The following is a 13,490-nucleotide window of genomic DNA, read 5'->3' as shown; positions in this document are numbered from 1 at the left end:
AGTCCTAGAAGTTGAGAGAAGGATGTCAAGAAGGTTGTAAGATAAAGTGATGAGAAAAACTGAAAAAACAACAGCTGAGTGCTTATGATATTAAGAGAAGTGTATCTCTAAGATTTAAATAGTTATGAATATAGACATGAGATAATATTTTATTATGCATTTTACTAGGCATTTCACAGTCTAAACAAATGTTCTCCCTGGGTGGTGAAAGACTTTCAAATGAGACTGCCAAACTGTGCTGTCTGAATCATCATGGAATTTGAGGAACCTTGGATAACTGGACAGGTACTTTTAGTACTTTTTACAAAAGTCATGCAGAGGTCCAAAGCCCTGGTCCTGTGGATGTGAACCCATCATAAATAGGACCTTTGGGGATGTTATTAGTTAAGGTATGCCCAAAGCAAATGAAGGTGGAAGTCTTTATAAGCAAGGGGAATTAGACACAGAAGGAGAGACACAACAGAAAGCAGCCAGAAGCCGAAGTCAACAGAACGCAGAGGAGAAAGGAGGAGATGCTGCCCAGCGCAATGTGACAGAAAAGCCAAGGACAGGGATTGCCAGCAGGCATCTCTCAAACGCCACAGTCTTCAAGGAGAAAACACTGCCATGCTGACACCCTGACTTTGGACTCCTTCTAGCCTTAAAACCGTGAGACAATAAATTCTCATTCTTTAAGTCAATGCATTGTATGGTATTTTTTTCAGCAGCCAAGAACTAATACAGGTACCAAAACAAGGCAGTAGCAGCAGACAAATGAAACTTCTATTTTCCAGGAGGACAGACAGTGGATTCTGCTAACTTTAGACTGGCAAGATTAAGTTATCAACAGATAAGAATTGAAGATTAATTATTAAAGAGAAAAGGAAGTGGTAATTACAAGAAGCCAAACGGCTTCTTGAAAAAGAAATCATGTCAGTCTAACTCCATATCTTTTGTTAAGTGTTTTAAAGTGCTAACTCTAGGAAACTTGATTTTATATCTGGACATTTGCACAGCACTTGAAATAATGAATACCTAAGGATGAAAGAAAGACTTAGAGATATTTAGTCTGGAAAAGCAAACTTTCAGTAGAAATAGTCTTTTATCTATTCTTTTCAATCTTGTTTAGTCTTTTCTGAAGGTCTTTCAAAAAGCTATAATTGTTATACCAAATCAGAATTTCAACACCTTTTAAAAATAAAACCACTAACTATCAAAAGAAGTATTGTCTGGGGCACTTTATTTATAGACATAAACAACGTGGCCTTCTGGGTTAAAGAAGGACCAGGAGATCCTCTAATCTAGGGTATGGCATCAGAAGAGCAGTAGAACATTCGGACCAACCTCTTAGTGGCCTGAAAGTCAAGGGGCAGAATAACCTAGGGAAACAGATTCTATCCAAAAAACAAAAACATGCAAAAAAAGGTTGTGAATTCAAGACTTTGTTTTCAAAGGCATTGGTTACTTGATCAACTTTTCAATTAACCCCTATTTAAGCAAAAAGAAATCAATATCTACAGATTGATTTTAACAAAATTTTTTTAAAAATCTCTAAAAATATTAAACATGTTTATCTTAAAAACTGATTTAAAAAACTTTCTTCTACAAAAAACATTCTTGCTATATTTTCCCATACTTTTACTTTATCTCTTCCATATTTCACAATTCATTTAACCAATATTATGAGGCCTAATATGTGCCAGAAGTTGTGCCACATGCAGGGATTATAAACATGACCAAGAGATATTCCAGCCTGTCAAAAAGTTTAGAGCATAAATGAAGATGGTAACTTGTAAAATAACACGTATGTTTCAGTATAAGAGCTATTTAAAGATTTGCAAAAGGTGCTATGGTAACAAAAGATACTAAAATTTGTAGGGAACAACAAAAGTGGTTGTTGAAGGCTTTCTCAAAGAGGGAGGGGAGGGGGTAAAGGGGCATATTGGCAGGCCTGAGCATGGTACTTTCAGAGCATAGTAAGCAGTTTAGCAAAGATGAAGCAAAGGGAAAAAGTAAAATGTGAGGTGAAGGGATGGCAAGAATTGCTTCATTGAAGACTGAATGCCAGATGATGGCTAGCAGACAATTGCAAAAGGGCTGGAGGAAATGTTTGGGGTGATGGATATGCTTATTATCTTGATTGTGGTGATGCCTTCACAGGCTTACTCATATGTCACAATTAACAAAATTGTACACTTTAAATATGTGCACCTTATGTCAATTATACTTCAAGGAAGCTCCCTTGAAGTGGAGCTTCATGGTCAATCCCTGGAGCTTTGGGTATCTGTGTGGCGCCTGGGACTTGAAGCCAGAGTTCGGCAGCTGTGACTGTCAGCATTGCCCCATGAATCAACAGTTAAAGAGGCTGAAAAGGAAATCAGACTTCGATTGAAGATATGAATGAAATGGACTTGGTTGAGATTGGGATAGATCAGACTAAAGGGTAGAGGATGATATTGTGTTTGAAAACTGTCACATCTGTGTGGGAACAAAGGAAGAGATGTTTATTTGGTGCAAAATCTGTATTTTCTGTAACACTATATAATTTAACTTGTATGGTCAGTTTATTCAAATACCATAATTATTTGGAATCTTGACTAGGGAGTGAGATCTTGTTGGTTTGTACAGGTTAACATGAAGCCCCAACGGAACCAACAATAATTTGGGCAGAGAAAAAACCGTATTTGCAAAGCCCCCTTGAGGGACTGGGGAAAAATGTGGAAATATTAAACTTCCCCACCTGGGGAATTAATGATATTTTCACAAGCATTGGGACTACTAATTTAAGAGGCCAAGCCCTTGGTCTTGGGACTTGCCCTTATGAAGCTTGTTACTGCAAAGGAGATGCTAAGCCTCCTTATAACTGTGCCTAAGAGTCACCCACAGAGAACCTCTTTTGTTGCTCAGATGTGGCCTTTCTTTCTAGGCCAACTCAGCAGGTAAACTCACTGCACTCCCCTCTACATGGTACATTACTCCCAGGGGTATAAATCTCCCAGGGATGAGACTGGACCCTGCATCATGCAATTGAGAAAGCCTTCTGGATCAAAAGGGGGAAGAGAAATGTAACAAAATAGTTTCAGTGGCTGAGAGATTTCGGGTGGAGCCGAGGGGTCATTCTGCAGGTAACCCTTATGAATTATATGGATATCCCTTTATGGTTTTTGATTTATTGGAGTGGCTGGAAGGAAGTGTCTGGAACTGTTTATCTGAAGTCCATTATCCTTGATTCTTGAAGGCAAGTGTATAACTATATAGCTTATATAACGTGACCGCATGATTGTGAAGACCTTGTGACTCACGGTCCCTTTGCCCAGTGTACAGACAAATGAGTAGAAAAATGGGGACAAAAAGTAAATGAATATTACAGGGAAGGAGGGGTATGAGATGATTTGGGTGTCCTTTTTACTTTTACTTTTATTCTTATTTTTACTTTTTGGAGTAATGAAAATGTTCAAAAATTGATTGTGGTGATGAATGTACAACTATATGATGATAGTGTGAACAACTGTTTTACACATTGGATGATTGTATGGTATATGAATATATTTCAACAACATCAAAAATTTTTTTTTAAAGGCCTCTACAGAAAAAAATCTACTAGAGCTAATAAATGAATTCAGCAAAAACGAACAAAAACCTGTGGTGTTTCTATATACTGGTAATGAACAATCTGAAGAGAAAATCAAGAAAGTAATTGCATTTACAAAAGCAAACAGAACAATCAAATATCTAGGAATAAATTTAACCAAGATGTAAAGGATTATACATAGAAATCTACAAAACACTGCTGAAAGAAATCAAAGAAGACATAAATAAATGCAAGGACATTCTCATTTCATGTTCATGCTTTGGAAGACTAACTATTGTTAAGATGTCAATTCTACCCAAAGCATACAATAGAATATTGTTTGGTCAAAAAAGGAATAAAGTTTTGATACAGTGGAAAACATGGATGAACCCTGATGACATCATGTTGAGTGAAATAAGTCAGACACAAAAGGACAAATATTTTATGGTCTCTCTGTTATGAAATAACTAGAATAAGCAAAAATAGAATCAGAAGCTAGACTGTAGGTTATCAGGGGCTGGGGTAGGGATAGGAAATGAGGAGTTGATGCTTAATTGGTACAGAGCCTCAATTTCAGATGATAGCAGTTTTGATGATGATAGTGGTGAGGGAAGCACAATGCAGGTTATGTAATTAACACCAATGAATTATTTATATATGTACATAATTATCTATATATTTGAATGTGGTTAAAACGGGAAATTTTAGGTTTTATATGTTACTAGAATAAATTAAAAAAACTGAAACAAAAACCATAGGATTGTACAATACAAACAGTGACCCCTAATTTAAACTATGGACTATAGTTAATAGTATAATCACTAATAGTATAATTATAGTTAATAGTATAATTGTAATAATATCATTTCATCAATTGTAGCAAAGGTCCCACACTAAAACAACATGCTAATAATAGGGAAAACTGTGTGTTAAAGGGGATACATAGGAACTCTGTATTTTCTGTACCATTTTTTTTTTTTTTTGGTACACCTACAACTTCTTTAATAAAAAATAAATTTAAAAAAAGGAAAAGAAATGCCTAATGCCATTCTACAAATTCTGGGCATCAATGCAAGAGTTATGAGGAAAATCTGGACGATTTTTGAGCCAGGGAGGGATATTCAGTGGCATTTCACTCTCCATTTTGCATATTTAGAAGATGCTCCATGATCAAGCCAAAGACTTAACTACTATATACCATGCTCCTATTATGTACAAAGTATCAAGGTTGTTCCTCTAAACAAAGCACATTCCTCTTAATAAGTGAGCAACATGGATTTTAATTCACTTTTTTGTATTTAATTGTTTTCTGTATTTGAGAAGTATATGTTAATTCACTTTTAAAATCAAACTTCAAAAAATGGAAAAACAGCACACACTATAAATAAAGGCAAGGGAGAGGAAATGGGAAAAATTGCAAATATTTATAAAGGAGTAGTACACCAGAGCTCCTACAAACTGTAAGGGAAAAAAAAGAAACACAATACCATAGTAAAGTAAACAAACACTATTAACAGCCACTTCAAAGGAGAAACATGAAATCATAAATATATAATAAACACTTCAATCTCATTTAATAATCAGGGAAATATAAAGTAAAAAAAAAATCACCAAGTAAAAAAAACAAGGATAATATTGTGCATTGGTGACGGTACAAGAAGTCCTCTCCTATACTGTTCATAAAGTGTAAATTGATGTACCTCCGGGAAAGGCAATTTGGCAGTAATTAGCAAGATTACAAATGCCTTTTGATCTAGCAATTCAAATCCTGGGACTCTTTCCTAAAGAAATGATAATTAATATTATTAATAAAAACTAACCTTTATTAAGAGTTTAGAATTACAAGGAAACTTTCACATACTCATTTTATCAACTTATTTAATTCTCAGAACAATCCAAAGGTCCTGTACTTCCCTGTAGTAAGCAGAATAAAGCACTCCCCTCCCCACCACCACAAAGACAATTAAGTCCTAACCACCTAAACTTGTGAATGTGTTATCTTACATGGCAAAGGGACTTTGGATATGTGCTCAAACTAAAGATCTTGAGATGGAGAAATTACCCTGGATTATCCAGGTGGGCCCAGTGCAATCACAAAGATCCTGAAGAGAGAAAGAGGGAGGCAAGGAAGTCAGAGAAGAACTGTGATGACAGTCAGAAGTCAGAGTGGTGCAGAACCACGAGCCAACCAATGTAGGCAGCCTCCAGAAGCTGGAAAAGCAAGGAAACAAATGCTTCCCTTGAGCCTCAAAGAAGAACACAGTCCTGCTAACCGATTTTGGACTTCTTACCAGAACTGGAAGATGGAAAATTTGTGTTGTTTTAAGCAACTAAGTTTATGGTGATTTGTTACAGTAGCAGTAGGAAGCTAATACACAGTCCATTTCATCAATGAGGAAACCGAGGTAGAGAAAAAAAAAAAAAAAACTATCGAGATCACAGAGCAAATAAATGGTAGAGTGGGATTTGAGCCCACAGTCCATTCTTAATCTCTGTGATATGCTGTCTCGTAAGTACATACACGAAGATGAATGCAGGGATGTTTTTAAAAACAATATCCTGAAAAAAAAAAACAACTAACTATCCTTCATTAAGGAAATGGAAGAAAGAAAAAAATCATGGTACATATCCTGAAATACTACAAAAGACTTTAAAAACAGTACAATATGAAAAATATCTCCAAAGTATACTATATGGTGAAAAAGGTTTCAGAACAATGTAGTTTTTAAAGTGCATAAGAACATGTAGACATTTGTAAATACAAAGAAAGAAGAGTGGAAAAAAGGATAACAAACTCTCAAAATTGATTATTTGTGGGGATAATACCGAAATGGTGGAATACAGGGGATTTCTACATTGTAGTCAACATTCTTATGTTAATTGAATGTTTTACAATATGAATAGTATGGTATATTTGTAAATGAGGCACTTTTAATGCAGGGAAGTATGCACAAACTTCTTACAACATATTTTAATTTAAAAAAAAATGAAGACCTTTCCTGAAGAAAGTTTAAAAGCCCTGCCCTACAGTGACACCAAATGGTGGCAAATCAAAATACAGTGCGACAAACAGGACATATGTTCAATTCATTCTTCCGATAAACATTTTGATCTCTTTGAAGAACAGGGAACTTAGCAGAATTAAATTATATGAGGACAAATACTCAAAAACTTAGAATTTTTAATCAAAGAAAGTCTAGTACACCAAGTTCCAATTGCATATTTTTAGGCCTCTTTCCCAACTTCAACTAATCTTCTGATCCCACTGAATATTTACATAGCTTACTTCTCGCATAGCTAAACCATGCCACTGTGAGGACAGTGATTTTGTCTAATGGTTTACTGATCAAAGAAACACTGCAAATATAAAAAATGCAGTCATACAACTAAAGCCAGGTTCTACGGCATGGGAACCAAACTTTGGTCAAGGAGGCTAAACTTGATGGGATGGATAAGGAGGTGCTGAAGCCCAAGAGGGAAGGAAGAAGTCCAAGAGAAGAGATTGACAACTGATCCAATGACAGTTTCCGGGATGACTATTTTCATTTCTTAATCTTATTGATAGAAAATTAATCAAATATAGCAGAAGGTGATCACATCCCAAGTATAAGCCAATTTCTCAACAAGAAAATTTTGTCCTGCACTGTCCAGGGAAAAGAATATTTCAAATTAAGGACATCAATCAGTATTCAGTGTCCTCTGCACAGAACCTTAAAACCAACAAATAAAAACAACATGGAAGCTGTCTCGTTCATTACAAACAACACAAAAGACAACATTACATTTAAAACCAAAATCCACCACTTTCCAGAGGACTTTTCTAAAATACGATATGCCCAGTGCCCTTAATCTCATAGCATTAGATGACAGCTGGTTACTTTTATTGATGCTACAATTTTTCATTTATCAACATCCCCTGAAAACATATCTTATGTAAACATACGATAATCAACTACAAAGATGAATCAATATGACTAAGCCATAAGATCCTGAATTCACACCACTGGACTCCAATTCTAAAAGATTATCAGCCACCACAACCATTACACTCACGGTGTTCAGCCCTAGAACACCACTAAAGTTGCCCTGATTAGACTGGCCAGTGCCCAGTCACAGGGACTACATGGAGCAAGAGTTCAAGACGGCACCTTAAGACTTGGAATTACTGGACACGACGGGTCAAAGACTACACCTTTGGTACCAAAAAAGCACCCATTTCTAGTATGCACACATTTAAGCTTTCTTATTAGGAATGAAAGTAGTATCAGCATTAAAGAATGTTGCTTCCAATTTCAAGGGAGAAACAAATAAAAATGGGTATGCAACTCTTAAATGACAGAAAAGTTGGGGAGAATACAGATACATCAAATGGTTAGGGATGAAGGTATACATGAAGAATATACCATTTAATGGATATTGAAGGAATATTACTGAATAATAAATTTGTATACCATTCTTTATAGGGTTGAAATCACCAGAAAGTTGCATTATGTAATACATAATAAAAGTAAAACATATTTATAAATTATATAGTATTTCTAATATATTCTAATTGATCTTTAATTGACATGAGTTACTAAAAATTTGAATTTGTTCCTTTTGTACACTGCCTTTCTATGCAAGAGAGATTAACTTAAACAGATATCAATGGCCTCAAGGAGCTACATTTTGTTTACTTGCTGATTTTTTTTACATAATCCTACTCTAAAATTTAAGTTGATTATATAATACAAACTTCTGTAGCAAATTTAAACACTGTATAAAGTTTGGATGTTTCTTTAAATAGAACACACTTTTCTGAGGAATTTGTAATTCATATGAACCAAATTACTAGTCACACAATTAGATAAAAGAAAAAGTTAATTTGACTAGCAAGTAACATAAAGTATAGAGTTGTAACTAATTTTTGCTAAAATGAAAACAATGCTAGAAATCACAGTATCAGCTACAGAATCTGAAGAAGAAACAGAGCTAAGAGCAAGTCTATCTATGGTAAAAACAAAAACAAAAACAAATGAAAAGGCAAGTTTGGGCCTTACTGGGAGGAGGAAAGTTCAAAGGCTACTCCAATGCTTGACTATTCCATGTTTGTGATTCTGTGATGATTTTTCTGGTAGAAATGATGAGTACTTTAAAGCTAAACTAAGTAAAAAAGTAAATGTGATTTTAGAGCAAAATAAAAATCTTGCAGAAATATGCAGTTTAGTTCAGCTCAAGTTAATCTTCACCTTTCACATAAAAATAATTTCAAAAGTTTGTTACTTTAAAAATGAAACAGTATTATGGGAATCTTACAGAATTATCTATGGTAATTATAACGAATTTCCTAAAACCATCAAATTCTATTAGTGATTGTTCTAGTTTGCTAATGCTGCCAGAATACAAAACACCAGAATTGGATTGGCTTTTATAAAAAGGGGTTTATTTGGTGTTCTAGTTTGCTAATGCTGCCAGAATGCAAAACACCAGAGATGGATTGGCTTTTATAAAAGGGGGTTTATTTGGTTACACAGTTACAGTCTTAAGGCCATAAAGTGTCCAAGGTAACACATCAGCAATTGGGTACCTTCACTGGAGGATGGCCAGTGGCATCCAGAAGACCTCAGTTAGCTGGGAAGGCATGTGGCTGGCGTCTGCTCCGGAGTTCTGGTTTCAAAATGGCTTTCTCCCAGGACATTCCTCTCTAGGCTGTAGTTCCTCAAAAATGTCATGCTTAGTTGCACTTGGGGTATCTGTCCTCTCTTAGTTTCTCCAGAGCAAGAGTCTGCTTTCAATAGTCATCTTCAAACTGTCTCTGTAAGCTGAAGCTCCTCTCTCAGTCCCAATGCATTCTTCGAAGTGTCACTCCTGGCTGTAGCTCCTCTTCAAAACATCACTCACAGCTGCACTGAGTTCCTTCTGTTATGTCAGCTCATTTATATGGCCCCACTGATCAAGGCCCACCCTGAATGGGTGGGGCCACACCTCCATGGAAACACTGAAAGAATTGCAATCTAATCAACACTGATAATGTCTGCCCACACAAGATTACATCAAAGATAATGGCATTTGGGGGAACAATAACACATTCAAACTGGCACATTTGCTCACACAGTTACAGTTGTAAGGCCATAAAGTGTCCAAGGTAATGCATCAACCATTGGGTACCTTCACTGGAGGATGGCCAATAGTGTCTGGAAAATTTCTGTTAGCTGGGAAGGCACGTGGCTGGTGTCTGCTCCAGAGTTCTGGTTTCAAAATGGCTTTCTCCTAGGATGTTCCTCTTTAGGCTTCAGCTTCTCTCCAAAATGTCACTCTCAGTTGCTCTTGGGGCTTTTGTCCTCTCTTAGCTTCTCCGGAGCAGAAGTCGGCTTTCAAAGGCCGTCTTCAAACTGTCTCTGCAAGCTGAAGCTCCTCTCTCAGTTCCAGTTCGTTCTTCAAAGCGTCCCTCTTGGCTGTAGCTCCTCTTCAAAATGTCGCTCTCAGCTGCACTGAGTTCCCTCTGCCCCTCAGCTCATTTATATGGCTCCACTGATTAAGGCCCATCCAATGGGCGGGCCAACACTCCATGGAAATTGTTCAATTAGAGTCATCACCTACAGCTGGGTGGGGCGCATCTCCACAGAAACACTCAAAGAATTACAATCTAATCAACACTGATAACATCTGCCCATACAAGATTACATCAAAGATAAAGGCATTTGGGGGGACATAATACATTCAAACTGGCACAGTGATATAATTGATAAGCTGAATTAGCAAACTTAAAAATGAGCTTTTAATCCAGAAACGGAACAGAAAATTTCAGGAATTCCACAATGTTCCACAATCTTTATCCCATTTTTTTTTTTTGTTACTTTTTTGGAACTTGAAGCAGGTCTCCTCTTTTTTGCGGGCAGGGGTGGGGGTGGGGGGAATTTAAGAAAGCCCAAAAGTATAAATGGTGAAAAGTTGAAATGGAGGAAAGGTGAAATTGAAGAACATTATTACTATTTGACAAAGACAAAAGGGAAGAATATAAAAAATCCTCATTTTTGCCTCAATTCTTTGTATGTTCTCCAACAAAGCAAATACTGTGCTGCTTTCAATATATGATGTCCCCCAGAAAACCCATGTTCTTTAATGCAATCTTGTGGGGGCAGACTTATTAGTCTTTTGATTAGGGTGGAACCTTTTGATTGAGTGTTTCCATGGAGATGTGACCTTTTGATTAAATTATTTCCACGGAGGTGTGGACCCTGCCCATTCTGGGGGAAGAAGGGAGGGGTGGTCCTTGATTAGTTCACTGGAATACTTAAGAGAGCTCAAGAACTGACAAAGATGCTGATGCTTGCAGATGCAGAAAGATGGAGATGCTAAGCTAAGAAATTAAGCCCAGATTGTGCCCCAGAGAAGCTAAAAGAGGACCCCCAGAAGCTTAGAGAGAAATGCCTTGGGAGCAGAAGCAAAGATGCACAGGAGCTGGGAGAGGGAAGCTAAAAGAGACAGAAGCCCAAGCAATGATGCACAGGGGCTGAGACAAAGAAACTAAGAGAGACAGAAGCCCCCAGACCTTTTGGAGAAAGCACTTTTGAAATGCAACCCAGGAGCAAAGGACCAGCAGATGCCAGCCACATGCCTTCCCAGCTAATAGAGGTGTTCCAGGTGTCATTGGCCTTTCTTCAATGAAGGTATCCCTGTGTTGATGCCTTAGTTTGGACACTTTTATGGCCTTAGAACTGTAAATTTGTAATCCAATAAATCCCCATTTATAAACCAATCCACTTCCGGTATTTTACTTAACAGCACCATTAGCAAACTGAAACACATTTTAAAATGTTGGTGCCACAAAATCAGAACTTGAAACAATGTATTCTGGAAAATTCTTAATCAATGGATGACTAAAGCACTGTTCATACTGTCCATACAAGTTGTTCTTCAATAGCATTACTCTTTCCAAATTGTGTTTCAGTTGTACTCAGTTATGACCTGGTATGGAATAGTAGAATTCCAGGTCAAGTTTGGACTCACATGTCCTAAAATGAAGGTGGTCCAGTCTCTGTCTTAAAGTCAAAACTGTAACCTGCAGCACTGGTATCTGGGAATATACTTGTTTCAACTTTCTGACCATAAGAGGACACTGCAAATCACAGATCTTTGATGCGAAGACCAGATTTTCAAAGAAAGGCATAACCTGGCCATCTTAAATAAACCTAATAATTTATTTGCAGTGAGCTTGGTTTTTCGTGACAATCACGACAACACAGGAATAGCTTTACACCTTTTCTGTGAATGATATGCAACGTAATAAGTTACTTGTTAAATAAACATTTTCATATAAGCTTGTATGTGTTTCAGATTTAATGTGCATGAGAAATGCTTCAAAATTTTAAATGTGCATACCATGATTTTACTTTGAGTCAAAAATGATGGGCAAAAAATCAAAACCCTAAATAGTCTGTGCTTAACAGCTTAGTGCAAATTCTCCTTTATTCGCACTTTCTCACATGGAAGACATAGCAGGTAGAACATCAAATAAGGATCAAGAGAAGACAAAGTAACCAAGAAATAGAAAATGAAGCAACAAAGAAACACAGAGAAAAGAAGACAAAAAAAAAAAAAAAAAAAAGGGTAGGAAAGAATACATGGACAATTGGGTAAAAAAGTGAAAAGTTTTTGTTCTATTTTTACAAAAGACAATGAGTTAAAGCTTTACAATAAAATTATTACTGTCAAAAGGAAACACCTTGCTTTTTTTCTTTTGTGTCCTATTTGGGTGTTTTGAGGGTTTGCTTTTGGGGGACGCTGGGTAAGGAGACCTGGGTAGGGTAGATTGATGGACAGCTGGGAAAGGTCTACCAACATGCCAGACGTGGCAAACACAAAGACATTTAATTTAGTCAGCCAACCTGAATTTTCAAAATTACATCAAACACAGTTCCATCCTGATCTTCATAATAATATGAATGAAGACGAAAGGGAAAAAAATCATCTTATAAAAAAATAAAATACTACTTTAAAGTACTGCCATGATGAACAAGTATAACCAAGTTAAAATGATAATTTAATAGTAGAGAAAAAAGTCAGGGGAAAAAAAGCTTAATAAAAATCTTAACTTTAAGTTGCAATACAGCTAAGCTAATATATAACCTTGGAAAGTCTATTCACCTCTCCAGACCGAAGCTTCTATAAAATAGGGAGTTGGAACAAGATGATTATCAAGGTGTCACAAAGATATTTTTAAAATGCATTCATTTTCAGTCTCATTGCCAAGAAAGATACTATATTTCTAATTTGAGTCCTAACCATAAGATGAAGTAAAATGAGTGATTAGAATGAGAAACTGAAGCCACTCTTAAATATGGTAGAATACACAGCTCTAGGATAAATCATAAAAAAGTTTCTATAAATAAAGAGTATGGTTTTCACTTTACATCTGGACTTCAAACAGAGAACACAGAAAATATAATACTTTTCAAAAGTCGCTTGGACTTCATTTAAGGCCAGGGTTTCAATATAGTTCAGATTAAGATAATCTCTTATGAATATTTTTAGGTTTAAAAAAACAAGATATGTGAGTAACAATGATGCCAAAAAACTTGACATTGTCTTTCTCCCGTTTTGCACAGCAAAAGATTCTGAGAATCAGTACTCACCACAACAGCAAACTGCTCGGGTTCACTTAAGTTGTTATAGTCACTCTCAAACTGAGACAATGAATTTAATTGCTCTTGACCAGGAAGATGCTTTATTAAGTTCTAAAAAGTAAAACCAAAAGAAAAAAAAAATCCTCACTAAATGCATTGCTCAACATTTAGAAAAAAATTTTAATAAACTGTTGGAAGAAAACCAGTGAAGAAGCCAATATTTAGTTTAGCTTCTAGGATAACCTCCTTCTACTAAATCTTAAACAGTCATTTTCCTCTTCTCAGAAATTCCCAGAATTATTACATATTCAAATTAAGCACTACTGAATGTTTAT

General features: G+C 36.1%; 1 protein-coding gene across 1 annotated transcript in view; it reads right to left on the bottom strand.

Annotated features, from left to right (window-relative positions):
* DIAPH3 (diaphanous related formin 3) overlaps positions 1-13,490 on the bottom strand; it is a 584,600-nt gene that overhangs the window by 274,293 nt on the left and 296,817 nt on the right. The window contains exon 20 of the mRNA XM_037800254.1: positions 13,165-13,266. Coding sequence (XP_037656182.1) covers positions 13,165-13,266 — 102 coding nt within the window. The remainder of the gene's footprint in view (positions 1-13,164; positions 13,267-13,490) is intronic.

This window comes from Choloepus didactylus, chromosome 12 (genome assembly GCF_015220235.1).
Source record: "Choloepus didactylus isolate mChoDid1 chromosome 12, mChoDid1.pri, whole genome shotgun sequence".
Classification (NCBI taxonomy): Eukaryota; Metazoa; Chordata; class Mammalia; order Pilosa; family Megalonychidae; genus Choloepus; species Choloepus didactylus.
Note: the sequence above shows the minus strand (reverse complement) of the source record. Positions and strands in the feature narration are given on the sequence as shown.